This window comes from Mastigoproctus giganteus, chromosome 10 (genome assembly GCF_048544385.1).
Source record: "Mastigoproctus giganteus isolate SK-2022 chromosome 10, ASM4854438v1, whole genome shotgun sequence".
NCBI classification, from domain to species: Eukaryota; Metazoa; Arthropoda; class Arachnida; order Uropygi; family Thelyphonidae; genus Mastigoproctus; species Mastigoproctus giganteus.
The window spans coordinates 194,747,082-194,770,317 of NC_143584.1; the positions used below are offsets into that span (position 1 = coordinate 194,747,082).

Here is a 23,236-nt window from a genome sequence, read left to right on the forward strand (position 1 = left end):
ACTAACTTTGCCACGTTGTGTAAAAGGCCCATAAAAATTCCTCGCGTCATTGACGGGATTTGAACTCGGGTCTCTTCCAGTCAGTGTGGGAAAGATGGTGATTATACCAACTGTGCCAATTGGCATGAAGAAACTTGTTTCATTTCTGAAAGCACGAAAGTGAAATTTTGAATAAGAAATGTGCATCTTTAGCGACTGTGAAAATTGTAGAACAATAAAGTGTAGAGCAATATACACTGAGTCGCCACTTTATTAGGTTCACTTATCCTTTTGATGGAATGAGCACTTCTTTACTAACAGCAACGTATATGTAACGTGATATAAAACGGGTGGGAAAATACTTAGGAGTGCTGTGTATAAGTGAAAATTTAAATGACCTTGCATATGACATAGTAGTCGGTGCCTGACGAACTGCTATGAATATTTCGGAAACTGCAACTTCGCTGGGGATTTTCGCGTACGACTGTGTCTCGGGATATCGAGATTGGTCCAATAACAAAATTGCATCTAGCCAATGGCTATCTCCTGTTGTCGGAAACACCTGGTTGATGCAAGAGGCCACCAAACACGATCAAAGAAGGCGAGAAGAGATCACCCTGAATCTTACCTCCCTCTGTGGCTAAATCTGACAAATCGTAATTCCCTGAGGGACACGTTTCCTGCTAATAGCCTTGATCTTCAACAAACCCTATAGAATGTTATCATCTGATGAGTCTGTGGACACTTGAACCTGACCAATAATGCCTTACTAAAAATAATTTTGTTTAACTTCAGACTGTAATTTCCAAACTTTGTATATTATTTCAACCTTTTATATATAAGTAAAATTCTGCGTAAATATCCGGGGTCGAATCCTCATGCAATCTACTTGTAATCCATTGTACATGTGGTACCTTGTACCTCAGTTTGTAAAGAGCACACTCTCCTGGAACATAGTCGTCCGGGATGGTCCACATTTTTGTGGATAAAGTGATGATAATAATAACTTCTGCAGGGTAACAGAATCGCTACAATCAGTCGAATAACAACACAGCGCAATATTAGCACCCAAAGACGGATTTTAGAATGCGTAACTCGTCGTATATTGTCCGATGGGATATCGCAGTCGATTACTGAATCGGGTTCCACCTCTTGTTGTTCAACCAGTCTCATTCTGCTCTGCAGAATGAGGCGTGTTTATTTTAGCCTTAAAAGAGGATGGTAAAGTTTGTTTGCTGTCCTCTTACAAATACATTGTATAGGTTATATATGAAGGTATGTTAGTTGTGTTAAACGCAAAAGCAACAAAGCTATGAGGCATCAGCATATTGTAGTTGTTATAATCTTCGGTTGGTTTGTTGGACAAAAAACCCGAGTTTATGGGAGAAAAACCACGCAACCCTCGCTTGGGACTGACTACCTCAGGCACGTTGTGAAAAGCGCCTTAAATTCTTTGCGTCCTCGGAGGGGGGGGGGGTCCTGGGTCCTTTCCACACGGTGTAGGAGGACGGTGATTATAACTAATGTACTATGGTGAGGGCGAGACTATATGAAAACATATATTTGGGAAGGGATCACTTTTCGTAGATATTAGTAATCATAAAAATGTAATATCCTTTCTCCATTACTGCAATGAACTATTATGCCATGACAGCTTAATGGGTGCCTGTTATTGCCTTCTTTGCTTCAGGTTATTTACCAATATCTTATTTGGTATTTATATAATTTTGCGGCCCTCGTGGGTATCACAGTTGGTAGAATCGCCATCCTAACCACATCGGTTGGAAAAGACCTGAGTTCGGATCTCGTAGATGTCGTGAAGAATGTTATGGCCCTTTTTCACAACGTGGTTGAGTTAGTTGGTCTCAGGCGAGGGAAGCATGGTTTTCCCCCCCCTCGGAAACTCCGGTTTTTCGTCCAGCTAACAGAAAACCGACCACAGCACAACTGCAATTTACAGACAGCATATATGGCATTAGTCACTGATGCTCCTAAAACTCTACAATAAACTAACAAACTATAAGTGTATTGATTTTCTGAGAAGCAGCAGGGATTCGAAATCGGACATATTCACGGAAGACACGTGGCGTTTACATCTGCAGAAACGTGCTCGCCTGCCCTTTTCCGAACAGATCGGATGAACGCGTGCAGGTATGCTCTGAAATATTCTAAGAAAATACGAAGGATGATTGAAAAGTAGCTGCACAACTTTGTAAGCCTATAACTTCGTGTTTTTTTGAACTTAGTAAAACATGAGCGCTGAATCAAAGCCGTAGTCTTGGAAGTTTTTATTGGTGACTATAATATTTTTATGTGACGACTACATTCAGCGACATACGTTCCACCGAAAGTCCTACCATACACGTCATCCATGCCAGGTGTTACGTGATCAGTAGCAACTGTTATTCTGTTCTGCAATTTCGTGTAAATTGGCGGTAATGGTTTCTGATAAACACCATCCTTAACGAAACCACACAGGCCAGATTCCTGGCCAGGACCGTTATTAGATAACCTTGTTTTGTCCACCGTATGTCTCATTATTATTATTATTATTATCTGTTTATTTCTCTTTCGAGATACCCATAGACAGCACGTGGCTAGAGGGTGTGGTTACATTATAGTATTTACAAGCATGTTTACATGAACTTATTTACAAAATTTGGAGATGCAAAAACACAGAATATGTGGTTAATGAATTAATTGTTAAGTTGATTTAATTAATTGCAAATGGTTGTTAAATGCTAAATATTATTATATAAATTATTAAATTAGTCTTCTTATTATATTTATACTTGCCGATACACATTACCAAAGATTTCTGTCCTATACATTTTGTCTGTACATAGTTTCTCTGGATCTATATTTAAATTATTAAAATAATTCACAGTATTTGCTGGGAAAAATCTCCCCAGAGAGTCCAATTGAGTCAGTTGGCACTTGAGACTTGGTTCTTCCCTTTTTATTCTCGGTCGTATCATCCGGGGGCGAGTGATCACGTTTCCCACTTTCGGCGAATCTATTCTCTCCGTTAGTAGCTTTGCCAGAGTTAAGATGTTTCTGGTTGTGATGATATACTTCCAGGGTGTGATGTCCAGATTGGCAGACAAGACCGCTCTTGAGATGGTAAACGGTTTCCCGGCAATCTTGTTTAGCCATCTCAGGAGCCAGTATTCTACTCCTAAGAAGGCCTTGATGTTGCTCTCAGGGGCTGATGACCAGATAGTCGATGCGTACAACGGAATCGGTGTAACGCATTTAAGGATGTATTGAATTATAAGATGAGGGCTTCGGAGACCGGTGAGTTCTTGTCTAGTGCTCCACAGTGCTGCGTATGTCTTTTTCCTAATGTGTTCGAAGTGAGGTATGAAGTTTAATCCTTCATCCCACTTAAGGCCAAGGTCAACATGTGCGGGGGAATTTTGGATTCTGGTATTGTTCACAAAAATCGTAATTTCATTTTTCTTCTTTTTGTTGGTGAAGGTCATTTGGGCAGTTTTCTTTTCATTAAGTTTCAGGCCAATGTAGTGCAGATATTCTTCTAGCTTCTTGATTGCCTTGTTTGCTTCCTCTGATAGATGGGGTGCAGTTTCTTGTTCTTTAGATGTTACAAAAAATTTCAAATCGTCAGCATATGTAATAAATTGTTCACAGTTTTGAGCTAAAAATGGGGCTAGTGCTATTGCAAAGAAGGTGGCGGGCAATACGCCCCCTTGAGGTACTCCCCTGGAGATACAGTAAGATGCTGTTTGTTTCCCGTTTATTGCGATAATTTGTCTTTCTTGAAGGGTGTTAGTGAGAATGCTTAAAGTGCTTCCTGAAATGAGGAAATACTCCTTGAGGATTACTGTTATAGCTGGGATTGAGACGTTGTCGAAGGCTGCTGCAACATCCAGAAAAACGATGTCCAACTGTTGTTTATTGTTTAAAGCTAGCTGTATTCGGAGTAGAGTCTCCATTAAATTAGTAATAGTCGACCTTCGAGGAAGCACAGAATGTAAGTATTCTGGCCTGTCCCCAAAGCAGTGCTGATTGATGGTGCTCAGGATTGCTTTTTCAAATATTTTTGCAGAGAGCATCCGATTGCGATGGGCCTGAAATCTTTACTGGTTTTAGGATTGCTTATTTTTGGAACTGGTTTTACGTAATATCTCTTCCATTTTTCCGGGATAACCCCCTCACTTAGTATTCGCTGGAAGAGGTGGTGGAGCGGTTCGATTATGTAAGCGCTACATATTTTTATCATGAATAGCGGGAACTGGTCCGGCCCGATCGTTGCTTTACTGGGGAGCGAGTTAATAGCTTCCTTTAAGTTTTCCCTGCTGATATTAATTTCACGTAATATGTTTCTAGCTCTAGTTTGGTTAGTTCCAGTGGGATCTGTCAGTTTTTCAATCATTTTCTGCATCTCGCGGATGTTTTCCTCACAATTTTTCTGCTTTTCATTCAAAGGTTTTCCGAATGTGACTTCTGTCCACTCTCTAAACAGCTGGTCCGTCATTTCTTTTTTGTTGTTTTTCTCGCTAACTATTCTCTTTCCCTTTTTTAATTTTTCCTTCATAACCTCAAAGTATGCTTGTCTTTTCAGTCGAATGAACTGTGCCCTTTCGCGTTTGTACATAGTCCGATCAGTCGGGTGCCCAGTTCTTTTCCACTTTCGGTAGAGCTTTTGCTTCTTTTTAAACATAACTTTTACTTGTGGAGTGAACCAAGAGTTCGCTCTGTCGGAGATCTTTAATACTTGCTGCTCCTAGACGGGCGATCTGCAAGAGTAACCTCGAAATCTCATCTATGTCTTCTTCAGTGGACATCTTATGTAGACTTTGAAAGTTATATTGCGCTAAGCATTGCAATATGACCTCGCATTTGATATATTTTGGGGAAAATATCAAATTTGATTCATTACTCTGATGTGTATCGCAGTTCTGATCGGCAATCTGTCTTCGAAGAGTAACTTCCATTGAAAGCGCAGAGTGTTCGGAGGAAAACTGTAAGGAGTTGTCTATTAAGTTAACATCTTGCGCATTGTAATCATTTTGCTCCTTGAAATGAACATGATTTAATTACAAATAAGGAAACTTTTGAAATCTTCCAAGAATTTGTAAAAGAAATCTTTAACAGGCAGCACCAGCTAACCAGCTTCCCTACTATCAAGATATCCGCTTTATAACTCGATTGTAACTTCTTATGACATAGTTACCTCGAACAGAACTTATTGATTAAAGTTCATGTTTTTACCCAACTTAGTAAAGAACCGATTACCATTCGCTATATACACTGCCCTACCATTAATATCCGGACACCCTTCTATGGATGAGGAAACAGGACCTATGCATGCAACACGTCACAGAACCTGCTATAAATATGCACACTTACTTCCAGACAATTGCAAAAGTGGGCATGCAAGATGACACGTTCAACTGAATTACCTCAACAGTTGAATAGAATTGATCACCTCAACAAATGCTAGGCGCCGATTGAGATGGTGTAAGGAGCACGAATCCTGGACTGTAGAGCAGTGGAAAACAGTCCTATGGACAGACGACGGGTCGAGGTTCTCGCTTTACCAGTCGGATGGCCGTTTCTGGGTGTGGCAAATACCATGGGAACAGTTCTTTCCTGATTGTTTCCTTCCAATAATGGTTTGATGCAGTGTCATGGTATGGAACGCCTTTCATGGTTTGGACTTGGGCCCATTAGTCGTTATCGACAAAACCATGAATGCTGTGCAATACCAGGACAACCTGGACAATTATGCACTTCCAACATTATGGCAATACTTCGGGGAAGGCCCATACCCGTATCAGTAATACAACGCTCCATGCCATATTCCTCGGGTAGTAACAGAGTTGTTTGAGTACATGGGTGTGGAAAAGTTAGATTGGCCAGCCCAGAGTCGTGATCTGAACCCTATCGAGCATCTTTGGGATGTATTGGATCGTTGAGTACGTGTACGTGGAGATCGCCTAAAGAACAAGGCCGAAGTGGTGGTTGCGTTAAAGGCCCAGTGGAGAGACATCACCTGACATTTATAAAAAGCTGGTCGAGAGTATGCCGCGAAGATTGAAGGCCGTCATAAAAGCAAAAGGTTTCAGCACAAAACATTAAATGACACAATAAAAGCTCGTTTTTTTTTGTCTAAAGGCAAGTGTTCGGTTATTAATGGTAGGGCAGTGTATGTTTTTTTCTTCTTCATGTGATTCTGGCATCAACCCGACTGAGCTTTCTATTTTGCTATATGTCTCCCGATTTCATCCTGGCGAAGTCTATCTGAAATTTTATTATACAACAACTCCAGCGACGAGACGTCTGGTTGCAACTCCCTGACTAGGCCACATGACAACTGCTGAATGAATCTATCTGTTGTTCCGTGCTCACTTCTCTTTTCAGTATTCCTTATGGTTTTTTTCTTTGTAAATTTAATTTTTGTATTTGTATGTATTTTTTAGTACTTTATTTTATTATATATTTTTTATTTTTATTTATTTACTTTTTTTATGGTACAACAGGTTTGGGCTCCCAATGGTATGAGATTTTCTTGCATCTACTAGAATTGATTTTTCCTTCAGTGGGTGCGGGATTGTTATATGTTACTTTATTTTGACAGTACGCGTATTGTTGTGGCCCGCCTCCTTATGGCGTGGACGTGTAACGTTGTAAGCAGTATGCGCTATAAGCGAGATTGTTATAACAGGAGTTTACTCTATATGCACATACACAAACATATGTGCACTCAGACGTGTACACTGAAAAATTATAAATTTCGGTCCCTAAGTGTAACTAAAACAGATATTATTTAAATATCTGCTTTGTCAAGTATTATTTGACGGTATTTTGATATTAATCAGTGTACAGGAAGCGGTTCAATTAATTAGGGTTAGTATTGGTGAAATGCTGAAAGAGAACATTTACTGCAACTGCAAAAAAAACCCTCATAACTTTATTAAAGAATAGTAATTATAAGAATATTATTATAACTACTCTGTGCGTTATTTATAGTAAATGAAATATTTTACTTTGTTACATTTTAATTAAGTTTAACCAAATGAAAATTTTTTAACTCGTCATTTGCTTGAAATCGAAACGCGTGAACCTTTGGTCTATTATTATAATTTCCTGTATATACAATGTTCATTCATTATATCGACTTGGCCATGTCGTGAAAAATTTTGCTGTTTGGTAATTATCCAAACAGCAAAATAAAACAAAAGACAACACCAAACTAATCTACTACAACGGTTACTCTGCATGGACCAAGTTGTTAACAAAGTTTTTGTTGTGATCCGATGGGTTCCACTTGATGATGTCAACATAAGTTGTGGATGGAATGTTAGGGTTTTCTTATATCTAGATGGTGCCAGCTAGGATGGCTCTCCTAGGGGCTTAAGCTCTCGCCAGCATAGATCTCTTCATCACGATAAGGTTGCAGTCGATGAGGAGGAACAAGCCATTAAAGGAAGCCAAAAGAAAGCTAGAATCAAGAATTACAGTATTTAAGCGTATATTCTATATTGGACTGTGATGCATCTTTTTTTTTTTATAGAACTGTAAAAGAAGTACACGTACTTCATGTTGTTTCGGGATCATTAAAAAGACTTATAAAAAAACACTTCCGATTCTTGGGAGTAATAACATCTCCTAAGAATAGGAAGGTGTCATCAGACTGTCCAGAATGAAGAAGACGTTGAAGACTATCAACGTGAAAGAGAAACTCTATTCTTTTACAGCCGAAGCTAACGATTTCATAAGTGCATTGAAGCGTCAAATAAGCAGGGTATCACTCATTTATTTCTTCTCTTCTTGTCTTCTTTTTTCTTTATTTATTTCTTCTCGTCTTGACACAATCAAGATTAGAACAACGTTCACGTTCAAAGACTCGGTAAGTGGAAAAAGTTCTGTTTTCTAGAAAATTCAGCAACTTCCATCTTTGGAAAGATCATTCTGCTTCCACTTTAGGAAAATCCGTTTTCCAACTCCCTCCAATGATGGATTTTGGAAATTTTCAAATTCATGTTAATTGTCCTTCGTGTTGTTGTTGTAAGTAGAATTTTAGGAGCATCAGCGAATAAGACCATATTTCTCCTTGTATACTGTCTGTAAATTGAGTGTTTTCTGTAGTCGATTTTTTGTTTGCTGGACGAAAAACCCGAGTTTCCAGGAGGAAAAAAAACCATGCTACGCTCGCCAGAGACCGACTAATTCAGCAACGTTGTGAAAAAGTCCCATAACTTCCTCCTGTCATCTACGGGACTTGAACTCGGGTCTTTTTCACCCGGTGAGGGGACGGCAATTCTACCAACTGTGCTATCTATGAAGGCGACTTTGGGTCTTTAAGGTACTTATCATTCTCAAGCTAATAAAAAGTAAAGTGCAGCCATTATCAACCCACTGCAGGGTGGAAGCCTCCTCAACAATTCATGCTGAGGGAAATGGACCATAATCTGCCACGCTGGCCCAGTGCTAATAAAGGCATTTACAATTTTAATTAAATAGCCATTTTCAGTTTTTGTGTGACAAATACTTTTTTAGCTTTATATATATGACAAAATTTGTATATTTTTTAAAAATATATATTATCAAGTGACTTGATAATGAATAAATAAAGGAAATCATATTTTTTCCCCATAATTTTCTCTAAATTCTTTTCATAAAATTTTAAGAAAACATTATTTTAACATAATACTTACAGCCAAAAGAGATGATCTAGACGCGGGAACTTTCGACCCCTCAACGTCAAACAGTTTGATGTAAGGTCCCTACATAAAAATCATTGAAAATGTTAATATAATATAAAGTATAATTATTATATTTATCTTTGTATCATAGGTAGCGCTATCGCTCTTAAATGTTATGTGTTTAAGGAAGGGGATAGTTTGAGATATTAGAAATATAAAAATAGAATTTCGCAGTGACAAGCATACCTTCCAATTCATCCTTAAGATGTTAAGTGGTTAAAGTCGGACTCCTGGAATGTCGATGAAGCCTTTGTACGCCCATGTCTTTAAGGTGTGACATGGTGCATTGTCATGCTGAAACGGAAACAGGATCTCCACTTCCGTCAACACAATCTGGTAAATTTTCTTTTCCTTTTTCTTTTTCAAAGCTTAGTTAAAATTTTCATGGAACAACTTCCTTGTTCCCTGACTTTCCATACAGAAACATACTCATCTTTTTTTCCTGTTCCTTCGGAGTATTTTTCTAAATACATTGAATGGGAAAAGGAAGACGAAAAAGTACATGGGATGAAATAAAGAGAATATTGTTTGTTTACAATTTTCACTGCTAACAGTATTTTAATAATTCCGAATAACCAATGCCTTTTTAGTGGATAAAATTCTTCTGCAAGGGAAGGGTAGCCCTCGATTTCTCTTGCTTTAAAAACAGAAGTGAAGTATCCTGGAACTAAACACTCATCTTTTCTGCGAAGATCGAGTTGCAGATCTAATGTATGGATTTCTCCCTTAATCAATGCCCTCAATAGAGATCTGTTAAAGATCTTTATTGAGGGCATTGATTGCTGTTTGTTGACAGTCACTTCCAACATAATTAGCAATACGTTGTTGTGCTTGGCCTTTATTTTCATGTGAAATATGTTCCTGGCGTTATTGTTTTTTATTTTCTTAAATACTATGAGAAGATTCGAGTGAAAGAGTAAAGAGACAAAGGTGAAAAATGCTGCTTGATGAACCTGATGAATATCGCCACCCCCTTGCTATAACGGCAAATAATCTTTGTTTATTGAACTCCACAAAGGCTCTGAAGTCCTGCAGCTAATATCCCTTTTCTTTTTCCACATAGGTTACGAAATTTTTCATGAATGTATTAAATAAGAGACTATGTACTCCAAGCTCTTCAAGAACACTGCAAGATCCTCATTGGAACTAATGTCGGATGGCTAGATGCCAGCTTTATCTGAAAGTGACAGGAAAGCATGTCAACACCGTATTTTGGCACTTTACCATTGGTGACATATGAATTCCCATTAGTTTTAAGTTTCAAGAGCTCTAGGATCGACTATTTGAAGGCCATTGAACCAGCTCTGGTAAGTACTTTCTGAAATGCTCTTTATCAAAAATTAAAAAATATACTTGGAACTAGGGAGAGTAATAGGAATGATATTAGGGGCTTCATCTAAGAACTGACTTAACTTGAATCAGTCAAAAGGACTGATTCAAGTATTTTTAAATCGCATTCACAAATACAGGAAAATACTTACGGAAATACTTACAGAAGATGTACCGATGGAGTATCACTGAATACCCACAAATCGAAATCACTGAGGTTATTTCGGTGGAGGTCCCTGCAAGAAGGAATTATTGATTAATAGAAATTTAGAGCATTCGAATTTCACGGATCTTGAATTAAAAAGAACGCATAATAGAAATATAAAAAAATAATTATTTAATTTTATAATATTAAGTTTATTATTTAATATTAATAATAAGTATAAATGTGTTTATTTAATAACAATTATGTTTATCGTTTTAATAAATATTTTATTTAATAAAATATAAAAATATTAAATTAAAAAGAACATAATAAAACAAATTATATTTTGGGAAATTTCAGTGTTAGGGCCATAGATGTCGTATTCCTCACAGTTTAAATGTTGATTTTTTAATGAATGCAGTATAATATTTTCTTTTTCTCTTTCTAGAAAATTAAATATTTCTTGTATTCACCCATTTCAGTGTGCTTTTAACTTATAAACAAGTTAAGAATCTTACTTACAGCCATTTCAGATGAATGAGATCTTCAAAGACGCCAAGTTCGAATGTACTAAGATTATTTCTCATTAAAATCCTACGCAGGAAAAGGAAAGATATTTTAATAATGATAATATGCAATTCATGACAATGAAAGTATTATTAAAATTGCAGTGAATAGTACACTGAGTGGACAGAAATCATGGGATACCTACTTAGTAACGGGTACGCCCACCTTTCGCCCGGATAAGGGCAGTCACACGGCGAGGCATTGAGTCCACTACTTCACTAAAGCGTTCCACAGGTATTTCCATCCATGCTTGCTGCACCGCTGTCCATAATTCCGTCGCATTCCTGGGTGGAGGATCCAAAGCTCAAACGGACCTTTCCACAGCATCCTAGAGATTCCCCGCACGGTTCATGTCCGATGAACGGGGAGGCCATTCCATGGTGGTAAAATCTGCGCGGTGGTAAAAGCATGTTCTAGCCACCATGGCTCTGTGGGGAGACGCATTGTCCTGCTGGAAAAGTCCATTGCCCTGTGGTGCACGATGACCATGAAGGGATGCAGATGGTCTGCAAGGATGGACACGTAATCTGGACCTTTCAGAGATGCGTCAAGACGTACCAGAGGTCCCAACGTGTGCCAGCTGAACATGCCCCAGACCATTATCGACAGTTCCTTGTTGACATGACTGACGGGTGCATAGCTTCGTGCGGTTTCCGCCAGATACCCACCTTCTAGTCCTCTCAAAGTAACTTGAAACGGGACTCATTGGACCAGGAGACCCATCTCCAGCCTTCCAAGATTCAGTGTCGATGTTCTTCCATCCATTTGAGGCTTAGGGTCCTGTGTCGTGGTGTTAGCAATGGAACTCTGTTGGGTAGGTGGCTCCTATAACCTATTGCGGCTAATGATCGCTTGATGGTCTTGGTGGAGACATTTCTGGCAACTCCCTCGTTGAAGTCGGCAGTGATTTGTATCGCTGTCGCTCTCCGGTATCAAGAGTGTATCTCCCGATACACTCTTGATATTGTCTAACGAGGATAGTGCAATTTCTGTGCCACCTCCTGGCATAGAGTAACTCATGCGTCGGGCACCCACTATCATCCCTCTTTCAAAGTCGGTTAAATCACGACGTTTATCCATACTGACATCGAATTACCGTCTACGTGAATACAGTGATGCTGTGTACGTATATACTTGCCAAGCCGTGAGTTCGTCCACTAGCGAGAGGGGTGACAGCGTCGCGTTGTCCAGGAACAGGTATCCCATGAATTCCGTCCTTTCAGTGTACTTTAATATAATTATGTAATAGCAAAGAAGAAGCAATAATAGTTGTATACTCCCAGATATAAGCCTATATCAGGGGTGGGCAACAGCCGGCCCACCCCTGATATAGGCTTACATTCAACATCGTCGCGGGCCACATCTGGCCCGCCACGATGTTGAATCCGGCCCCCTCGGCAAATGCATAAATACAGAAAATCCATACCTGACTACACTCGCCGTAAACGTTCGGCTTAATTCGGTTCAATCGGGAATCGCGGCCAGTACAACAGTAACCAAGTGATTCTACGCAGCGTCAAAGAGTTATTTCCTAATTATTATTGTAGCATCGATCGAACGAAGTTCCTTTGGGTTTGACTTCTTATTGAAAAAAATAATATTGGTGCGAGATATTTTATGTTTTATGCCTTTTCTAATTATTACAATTTTTAATTTAATATAATTTATAGCCCATAAAATGAGCCAATTAAAAAAAAAAGAAAGAAAAATTGATGCCGAATGCCGCATTTTCAATGATAATTGGACATTCAGATATTTTTTTAAAAATACATTAATAATTTGGTAATTCAAGTAATATAACATTTTTTAGGTTCTGATTTTTTTTATTAAATCGTTCAATCTATTCCGGCCCGCATCATGATGCGAAAATTTCATTCGGCCCGCATCATGATGCGAAAATTTCATTCGGCCCGCATCATGATACGAAAATTTCATTCGGCCCGCTGACGAAAAAAGTTGCCCACCCCTGGCCTATATAATATACACTGTCCAGTCATAAAATGTTCTTATTCTTTTTTATACTCCGGCATGACCACCAGGTCGGAGGAGTTTACAATAAATCATGAATACAATTGTTAATTCTATTAGCAGTCATGGGTTTGAACCAAAGAGCATGTGCTTCTGCACTCTTTCTCTAACCATTCGGCTACGTCAGTCTTTATTATGACCATTCCCGTGGTTTAGCAATAGGCCATTCCTTCCCACCTGCTGGCACGCATGTCGCATTGAGAACTAGTAAATGTAGCAATGCAGGTTCGCTGCATGCGGTCTATAAGAAATACTTGATCGACTTGGGTAATGGACGTGATCTGACAGTCTTCAAAAGGGGATGATTCTTGGGTTGTTGTTGTTGTTATTTGGTTTTAAGAACATTAGCGGCTAAGGCCATATTGCTCCGTATATAATGTTCGTAAATTGCTTGTGTGATTTTCTGTTTGCTGGACGAAAACTCAGAGTTTCCGGGAGGAAAAACCGTGACTAATTCAGCCATGTTGTAAAAAAGGCCCATAAAATTCCTTTGGCCATTGACGGGACTCGGACCCAGGTCTTTTCCATCCGGTGTGAGGGAGAACGGCGTTTCTACCAACTGTGCTACCCACGAGGGCGATTGTTGGGTACCTGTTGAAGGGGCGCCTCCGTAGCCGGGTGGCCAGGAGCAGCAGTGCGTAGCACACGCTGCTTGATTAGATGGGGATTCGTGCCCGTGACCACCAAATACGGAGGATGCGGAAAGGTCAGGGAATGACCACCGCATATCCCTGGAGCAATATGGCCTTAGTTGCTAATTCTCCTAAAAACCAAATAACAACAACCTGTTGAAGGATAGATTATTACTAACCATGCAGATCTTGTGGGCTGTTTGCGGAGTGCTGTAGTCAGGGAGTTCCAAAGTGGACGGATAGTAGATAAAGCAGCAGGCACCAGCGCCTCATCTGGTGAACCTAGGATGGCTCGCCTTGTGCTAGCCGATTGATGGAAAATAATGGAATGGCTGACCAAACTATTATATTAGGGTCACCCGGTAAGTTATTACCTATACCCATGTATACTGTGTCTGTAAATTGCGTATGTTCTCTGGTCTATTTGCTTGTTTTTCTGGACGAAAAACCCCGACTTCGGTCTAAAACCTTGCTATCTATGCCTGAGACCGACTAACTCAGAGACGGAGTGAAAAAAGCCGATAAACGTTTCTCGCATCATCGACGGGATTCGAACCCGGGCCTCAACCCAGTGTGGGGAGGACGGTGATGATACCACTGTGCTACCGCGCAGAGTGGAAAAGCTGACCATGGACTTTAACCAGGGGAGGATCAGCGGTGTTTCCAAGGTCACAATCCAACGAATCCTCCTCTGTATGGACCTCTGGGGGTAGGCGCCAGGTCAAGTTACCCATGCTTACGGCTACCCATTGCCAACGGTCTGCGCGGGTAGCACAATGGTATCGTCACCGTCCTCTCCACACCGGGTGGAAAAGGCCCGGGTTCGAATCTCGTCGATGACGCGAGGAACTTTAGTGGGCTTTTTTCACTCCGTGGCTGAGTTAGTCGGTCTCAGGCGTAGATAGCAAGGTTTTTCCTGCAGAAATTGGATTTTTTTCGTCCAGCAAACAGGCAAATCGACCAGAGAACACACGCCATTTACAGAAAATAAATATATGGGTAGATGTAATCATTTAAATGGGACCCTAATATCATAATTCGGGTTTTTTTTACCCATTGCCAACGATGCCTAAAGTCTTCATCTGAGCTGCATCATCGGACCACTGACGACTGGAAAAAATTTGCTTTTTCTGATGAATCGTTTCCTGCTATTTCCTGGTCTGCCACCTGCCTGGGCCTGTAGAAACAGGTAGGTGACTACAGTGTTTTGGTATGAGGGAATGTTTCACTGAGAATCTCTTGGAGCTCTCATATCCCTAGACTGCACTCTGAATGCTAAAAACTACCTACCCGTTATTGCTGATCAGGTTATACTCCTTCATGATTATTGTTTTTCCGGATGGCACAGGTGCGTTCCAACGGTATAATGCGCTCTGTCTCCGTGCCAGTGTTGTTGGAGAGTGGTACACTGAACACGCAAGTGCATTCCAGGTGCTAACTTGGCTGCTGAATTCGCCGGATATGAATCCCAAATAACATCTCTGGGATTACATGGATTGATAGATCTGGCGTCTGAATCTTCTACGACGAACTATCATAGACTTACGGGACGCAATATTTGCGACATGGTACAACATACGTTCTGCAATGTTCAGAGGCCTTATAGAGTCCATTCCTTGCCGTGTGGCGGCAAGAGGACATGTCCTACTTGATATTGGACATGTCCTCTAAAGCATAATGTAATAATAACATTATTATATTCATTTTTATTTAAAAAATATGCATGATGGAGTAACCTACGAATTTTCCCACCTGTTTAACTGATTACACCGCAAAGCATATCAAATTTGTAAAGATATAAAGATTACTTACAAAAAAGTGACATTTTGCAATCCTAAGAACGTACCCCGAGGAAGGTGTTGGATACCATTTCCTTCAAGCTGTCTGCAATGGAAAAAAAAATTAAAATTCAGTATTCACTATTAGATTTAGAGATGCAAATTAATGACTGATATACATAATAGTGAATTGATGTAGCATATGTATACTGCTCGGAATTGAAGTTTTTACGTAGGAGTGGATGAATCGGTTTGGAAATTCGAAATTCTTTATGAATGTTGTTCAAATGAATCAACAAGATTAGCTCTCAAGACAGTCAACGCAGCAAGATTGCTGCTCAACGTTATATTTTTATCGATGTGGATGTTATTTCTTGTTATAAACATTTCGTAGTAGTAGTATCAGAAAAGAATCGATTGACTGACGAATGCCATTGTACTTCTGTGATGAGTCTTATTATTTCCTTGAGCTAGCAAGATCGAATTCGCATCCGACGGACGTGTTATATTGGGGAGAGGGATAATTCAGGTTCACATTGAACAAGACCCCTTCCCCAATAGAAATTACTTTTTGTATGGATTTATGAGTTAAGTGCACCAAAGACATTAGCGAGGTTTTTCTCGCTAATGTCTTTGGTTTTTTTTCTTATCATTTAAGTTCAATTTAATCTTGGGGTCGTTTACTGTGTATTAACGATTCAAACCGACGGGTGATACCTCTCATCATCATCAAGACATCACCAACAGGTGTATACCTCTCATCATCAAGACCACAATATACTTAAAAATCATAGTACGATTTAAGAGCGCTATCTTAAGGTCTGTGCTTTTGTCATTCATATGTCTGTTCTGACAAAGTCCATACAAGGGAATTAGTGTCCCCACATATGCAGCACAGTTGATATAATCACCCCCCCACACACACACCGGTCGAAAACCTGTGTCGATTGAACCTGTGTTCAATCCTGTTAATGACGCTCCGAATTTTTATTGGCCTTTTTTACAACGTGGCCGAGTTTGTCGGTTTCAGTTTCTTTTCTCTCGGAAATTCGGTTTTTCGTCCAACAAACAGCAAATCGACCAACCACAGAACACAGCAATTTACAGAAATAATATATACGGCGCAATTTGACCTAAGTTGCTGATGCACCTAAAACACTACAGCAGCAACAAAGAGTAGGATTGGAGAGATGTCCGTGACGGGTACTGGTACCAAGTGCACAGGGTGTGATTGTTTTGTCTGGCTATTACTGTTGGTCGAGGAACTCTCTGACTATCCTACAGGTGTTCCGAATTGCGACTGTCTGCAGTTCCTTGTGGGTGTGCTCTGGGAGACCTATTGCTTCGAGGATCTTGTGTATGGTATTTGGCACCATGCCGGTGGGTGACACGGGGATCAGGATGGTCGTTACTTGTTCCACATTCCACATCTCTTTGACCTCCTGTCTTAGGTCTTTGTACTTCTTGATCTTTTCCTCATAAGTTTTCTGGAGGTTGCTGGTGTTGGGCACCGCTATTTCGATCAGGTAGGCATCCTTTTCCTTCTTGAGGGTTAAGTCCGGTGTGTTTTGCGTAACTATCTTGTCCGTTATTATGGCGCGGCCCCAGTACAGCTTGTGGGTTGGGGTGGGGCTCTAGTACAGCTTGGGATCCATACTTGTAATACGGTATACTTTCTTTGATCAACTGGTATTTCCTTGCTGGGTTCTGATATATTATCCTGGAGACCTGGTCGTGTCTACCGGTATACTTCATCTAGGTGATCACCTTGCATCCTGCGGTAATGTGTTGGATCGTTTCTGAGGACATGTGGCATCGTCGGAATTTGTCATCTCTCATTCCGGGTGACTTGGCGACATATTTTGTATAGTTTGTGATTTTGATTACCTGGTCTTGGATGGCGAGCATGAATCCGTCAGTCTCGGGGGTTCCATTGCTGTAGAACCCCCCAGCATTGGAAGCTATTTTATCTGTGTGGGTTGGAGGTCATTGTAGGTCTGCCGTGGAATATCTTCTTTGCTTATATTTCTGTTTTCGTTTCTTCTGTCGGGTGGGAGGGTCTCCTCGCTTAGGTTGAGTTGGGTATGCCATTTTTCTGTCTTCTTTATGGACTGATAGAGTGGCGCTGTGTTTCTCTGGAAGTAATCCTTCGGATTTTCTATCGCTTTCTTTTGTTGCTCGATGAGGTCTATCAAGCCCCTTCATTCTTTCCACGCTACGGTCAGTCTCTTCATGGCCGACTCCGGGTGGTTTGGCGGCTATAGGTTATCATTGTACTTCTTTTTCTCATGATCTCCTCTAGCTCAGTATTAGTCCATTCTATGATCCAGTAGAAGTACGTTAGCACTGGGACTGCATGGGTGTTTATAGCTCTAATTGTGTTCCCTCCGTTCAGCATTGCTTTGAGCAGGCTTCTGAATCTCTGGTATTTTTCTGTCAGGCAGGCCTTGATATTTTTGTGCTCTAACTGCCGAGCTTGCATCATCCCCATGTATTTGTACGCCTCTCCCTATTCCATGGTTTCGATCTCCTAGTCTGCAGCAGATAGTTTTGGCCGACTAATTTTCGCTGATGCAGTCTGTGGGTCTTACATCTGTCTAGTCCAAATTCCATCCTGAAGTCATTGCTGAATTCTTCGGTGTCATTTCGCCATCGTTGTTTAGAAGCAACCATGGCGAAGTGACTAACTTCCTAGAGGAAGTCTGTCATTGTCAGATTGATTCTGTAGATCTTCGGCATCTCTATTAGCCAGCTATGAGGTACAGAGTCGAAGGCCTTGCGGTAATCCATGTAGACCGTATACAGGTTACAGTACTTTTTGTAAGCTTTCTTCATAATTGCCGCACTAATGATTAATTTCTCCTTTCATCCCTTCTGTTGCTCGCCCATGATGTTCTGGCTCATCCAAGTGGTCTGATATCTTCATGGTTATGCAGCTGGTCAGAACTAAACTGGGGTGTTTCGTTCAGCAAAACAGGCAAATCGACCATGGAACACACGCAATTTACAGATATAATACATAATGCACGGCAGATAAATTTAAATATTCGGGTGGCCTAACAAAATAAAATAGTTTAGTGTTTCCACTTCATCTGCTCTGAGTTATATTTTTCTTCTTGGTCGTCCTCCTTTGGTTCCATGTTGTCCATGTTCTTTGCAGCTGGTCGCTTACGTCCTGCTTGATTTTTTTCAAGATTGCAGAAGCTGTCAGGTTCTTAGTGACGATGGTCTTTGTCTGGTCTGTTGTTTGGCGATCTGAAAAGTCGGGAATCGTTCCAACCAATTGGTATATAGTCTCATCCTGTACATTGTCATATCGGTCTGTAGTTTGGTTAATTCGTAGTATGTTCGCAGGATGAACGTATTCATTTCGATACTCCACATCATGCCTTGGATTTTTCTTCCTACTTCCTGTGTGGCCACTAGCGCAGGAAGCACTTCCAATGGTTGGGTTGGGTGGTCTTGGCCTTCCCTTGTGGTAGCCATACGGGGAAAACAGCACCAGTTGCAAAACTGTTTTCGATGGGAGACTGTTTATGACTTTTTTAGCCGGCGCCTCTGCTAATGCGGAGATGGGGGGAACCCCCTGGTGCCGTCAGACAACTAACACACAACACACCTCTGCTAAGGTCTGAATGCGCGTGACTTTATCCTGCGCCACACTCGATGCAGTATGTTCATCACTTCTCTTCGACAGCATCCATCAGTGGAGGTGTACCTGTTTAGCTTCGGCTTGCGTTCAGTGGTGGTGTTAGTTCTTCGGAGGTACATCAGATGATCAGACTATCTGCCTCAGCCGTCACTTAGATCATGGAGAGATAGATCCACTGAAGCGACTTTCGCGATTTATATTATTGTTATTATATTATTATTATTCCGATCTCCCAGCATGATGGACACTCATTTGCTCCCGCCAAGGTGGTACTTGAACAGTGTCCATCCTGCTGGCAGTCCAGTGTCGTAACTACTGGACTATTGCCCCCACAATATTACAAAGAATAATTAGTAACTGACATTAAAGATGAAAGTTAAAGTTGCAATTATTTAACACCTTCAAACTGATTAACTGTTAGCAGGCCATCAATGCCTAATATAATGCTTCTATATAATTCAAAATTATAGTGCAGCTCTTACTCAAGAGCCCGGCAAGTTAAAAATGGGTACTGTAAATGGAATGTGACAGTTGTGTATACATAAAAGGTTTACGCATCAATTAAATATTACAAAATTAACTGAAAAGAAAATAATGCCAAACTTACATCACTCTTAGATTTGTATAGGAACGAAATTCTCCTTTCTGAAGATGTGATATGCTATTATTTGTGAGGGCCCTGTAAAGAAAAACCAAAGAAACTGATGTCATCGTCATGTAGATAGTTGATGATTTTAGTATCGGTATAAAGTAATTGCTTTTACTATATTATGTTTAACGATGTTTGAATAATTATTTATTACTTTACAGAGTAAGTGACCTTACAGGTTTTATTCAATAACAATAAAAGTCAGAAAGAGAGACAGATGAAATGTCCACTTACAGTTTGGTCACTGATGATGATAACCGAGGTATGGAGGTGAGATTTAAGCGAAGGCAGTACAGCCACGTGAGATTTCTACAAACGCATCCATTGGGAACATGCTGAAGAGCTGTAAATCAAAAATAATTGTTTTAGGAATACATTTAGAATTTTTTCAAAATTATATTCATGTCTACCTAAATATTAATTGCACGTGATTGACAGAACACCATCTGTTCATTCCTGATAATTTGAAAAACATTGATGTACATGTCAATGATATCATTACGAGGGACGATGTCGCTGTCCAATGTCTCTGTCTGTTTTTAAGATCTCACAGTGGGCACTCATGCTGATCTGAATGCTGAATAACTTAGCTGTCTGAATTTCCTTTATGTTCTGTAACTCGTAAACTCCTTGGAAAATAGCCTCCTGAAAATTTCACATATTCTTGGAATTTAAAACTCTGTTTTCAAGCTCTTCAATTCCCCTTGCCATTCATGTGGTGAACCCGAAGGTTGGGAAGAGGAAAGATTCTTTATTCTTGTTAAATTTATAGTGACCTACGTTAAGATATTGTAGATTCTAGCATCTACTACATCTTCTACCTCTAAAATACTAACTGGACACTGGTGATATACTGTTCGTGACGAACCAGTAGTGGTGTAATCAATTTGGAACATTCTACTGATGTTGACTGCTAGCAGTGGCCTTGGTCGGTGGGATTGTCTTTTTTTTTTCTGTGCCTCTCTTATCTCTTCCTTTTTTGCTACCCTATTAGGGCATAAAAGAAGAATATGTCTGTACGTGGTAAGTACAGGCCATGCCCAGATTTTTTTTTTACTTCTAACCTCCTCTTTTCTGTTTCTTTTTTTCTGTATTGCACTGAATTGAGTGTGTGCTGGCGCTGGTTTCCAGCGTGGGATTTTTTTCGCTTTTTTTGCTATTTCCTTTTTTTCTTCATTTTCTGCTACCCTATCTACTCTTTTTTTTAATGGTTCCAAACTTGCTCCCTCGCCTCCTCGTGACGTATGCGGGTACTGGGCAGGCTTTTTTGGTGATCGCCTTCTCTGTAGTAAAATAGCCATAAATAACACATTGCACTAACATGACATTACCCACACTTCTGGCCGTTTTGAAGAGTTTTGTATCGCCACAGTGTACCCATAGCGGAGTTTAACTGTCATTCAGAAGCTGTCCTACCTACATAAGATACTGATGTTTAGATGGTACAGTAACAAAATAACATCCAGCTAACGGGAATACTGTAGTCGAATTCATCCCGTTTATGTAAAAAGCTAACTGAAGCTGACCAAAACATCATGAGTCCATGGACCCTTCCTTCCGGATGTCAACAGTGCAGGCTAAAGGCGATGGTGTAATGGTGTGGAGTATTTTGTTGGTGCACGTTGAGTCCCTTGATGCATGGTGCTCACATTTGGATGGCACGTTATCTGCAAATTTTTTCTCATCAGCGTATCGCTTCATTACTACAGTGTGCATTCTTCTGTGAATTCATTCTTCCAGTAGGATAATGCACCATATTACAAGAACTTGTGCCGTCGTGGTAGCACTGTTGGTATAATCACCATTCTTCCCATACTGGGTGGAAAAGATCTGGTTTTTTATCTAGTCAGTGACGCAAGGAATTTTTATGGGCTGAGTTATTTGGTCTTAAGAGAGGGTAGCATAGTTTTTTTCTCCCTGAATATCGGAGTTTTCATCCAACAAACCGAAAGTTGATCACAGACCACACGTAATTTACAGACATTATATACAGCGCAGTATAGCCTAAGTTGTTGATGCGCCTAAAACTCTGCAACAGTCAATCCACCTCAAGAACTTGTATAGAACTGGTTCCAAAAAAATGGAAATGAATTCCGCCTACTGCGATGGCCTCTCTAGTGACCAGATTTAAATCCATTTGAGAATTTGTTGGATGAGATGAAACGAACTCTTCGGAGTACACATCCGCATCCATTTAATTTGCAGCAACTTGAGAAGCAATTGACTCAGTTGCTTCATTAGATGGGTATACTTAAGGCAGTATACACTAAGTCTATTAGTAAAGTTGCGCTCCATTTATAGTTTTCGGTGTCAACTGGAGCTGAAAATGTTTTCAAAATGTTGCATCAGTGCATTTATTCACCAGATAACTTTTTATGCGTATGGTGAGTACACAATTAAATTTCACAGTGACTCTATAATGTCCCTATTAAAGAAAGCACATGAACGTTTCTTTGACGGTAATTTATGTGATCAAGATAAAAAGTGGGCTCCTATAACTCACTCTTCCGGTCTCAGAGGCTGGTTAAAAATAAACATAACGTATCACTGCCAATGGCTGTTAACATCATGTAGAGGAAGCAAACCAATCATGACAACGATTTCTATTTTTATGTAACTCAAACCGAAGGACGGAAAGGGAAAGAAGCAAAAAACGTGGAGGATCTGAATACCCTGTTAGTCAGTGGCACACTACCTTTATTCCTGTTCATCCATAATCCTGGTTATCAGAAGAGAAAAACACAAATGACTCAATGGAAACAGTTCTTACTGGCTCTGAATCAGAATGCGAATGCCCAAACCTAACCAAGCCTCATCTTATACCCCTAAGCGTATTAAACATACTTGCATGTGATTTATATCTAAGACATTTACAGAACTCTTTCCATCCAGGCCGAAAGAATTGGAGTTGCTGCTAAAACGGCACAACTGTATCTGTAGTTCGTAAAGGACGAAAAGAACTTTCTTTATAATTTTTCTATGGAAGGTTAACTTTGCAACTCAAATAATGTTTGAATCCTTGATGCCTTCGAAGAGAACATAATCCAGAAGGATGCAGGCTTTTCATGGACTTTCGAAATTGAGTGAAAAAGCTGTGCCGTTTCAAATTGTAAACATCCATACTAAACATACGACGACCCTCTGTATCTACCGACCTGCTTTGTATTGCACGGTGTGAACAGTGGTTCTCTTACTGAAGGAGCGCCCTGTTTCATGAAAGGGTAGGCGTACATAATAAAATGGCCATTCAGTGTATAAGAAACAAAATTTAATATTGAGCTCCAAATTTCATTAAAATTGGACAAATTGAAAATCTCACCGTTAAAGTTTTTTCTCCCCATACATATAACTTATCTATTGCAGCGTGACGCATTATTCGGTAACTATGTTCTGGATTTGTTAACAAGTAGCGAAATTGGTCAGAGACTAATCCAATGGAGCTCCACCAAAGTCCCCTACATAGTGCAAAGGTAACCATCTGGCGGGGTGTATTGCATTTGGAGTAATCGGACCATACTTCTTTTAAGAGAATGCTGGAAACGTTTTTGATTGAGCAGCTACACAGGTTCTGACAAAATGTCTGGTTTCAACAAGACGGAGCAACATCGCACAATTCAAGACAAATTATGACCATTTTGAGGAGAATGTTTCCTGGGCGCTTGGTTTCAAGGTTTAGCGACATACACTGGCCCTCAAGATCTCTTGACTTGACCGCCCCCGACTTTTTTCTTTGGAAATATCTAAA

General features: G+C 40.1%; 1 protein-coding gene across 1 annotated transcript in view; it reads right to left on the bottom strand.

Annotated features, from left to right (window-relative positions):
- LOC150079695 (relaxin receptor 2-like) overlaps nucleotides 1-23,236 on the bottom strand; it is a 105,535-nt gene that overhangs the window by 58,553 nt on the left and 23,746 nt on the right. Inside the window, exons 4-9 of the mRNA XM_090383168.1 lie at nucleotides 19,726-19,834; nucleotides 19,450-19,521; nucleotides 15,225-15,296; nucleotides 10,708-10,779; nucleotides 10,205-10,276; nucleotides 8,664-8,732 (exon numbers count right to left, since the gene is read on the bottom strand). Of these exons, the coding sequence (XP_090239294.1) occupies nucleotides 8,664-8,732; nucleotides 10,205-10,276; nucleotides 10,708-10,779; nucleotides 15,225-15,296; nucleotides 19,450-19,521; nucleotides 19,726-19,834 (466 nt within the window). The remainder of the gene's footprint in view (nucleotides 1-8,663; nucleotides 8,733-10,204; nucleotides 10,277-10,707; nucleotides 10,780-15,224; nucleotides 15,297-19,449; nucleotides 19,522-19,725; nucleotides 19,835-23,236) is intronic.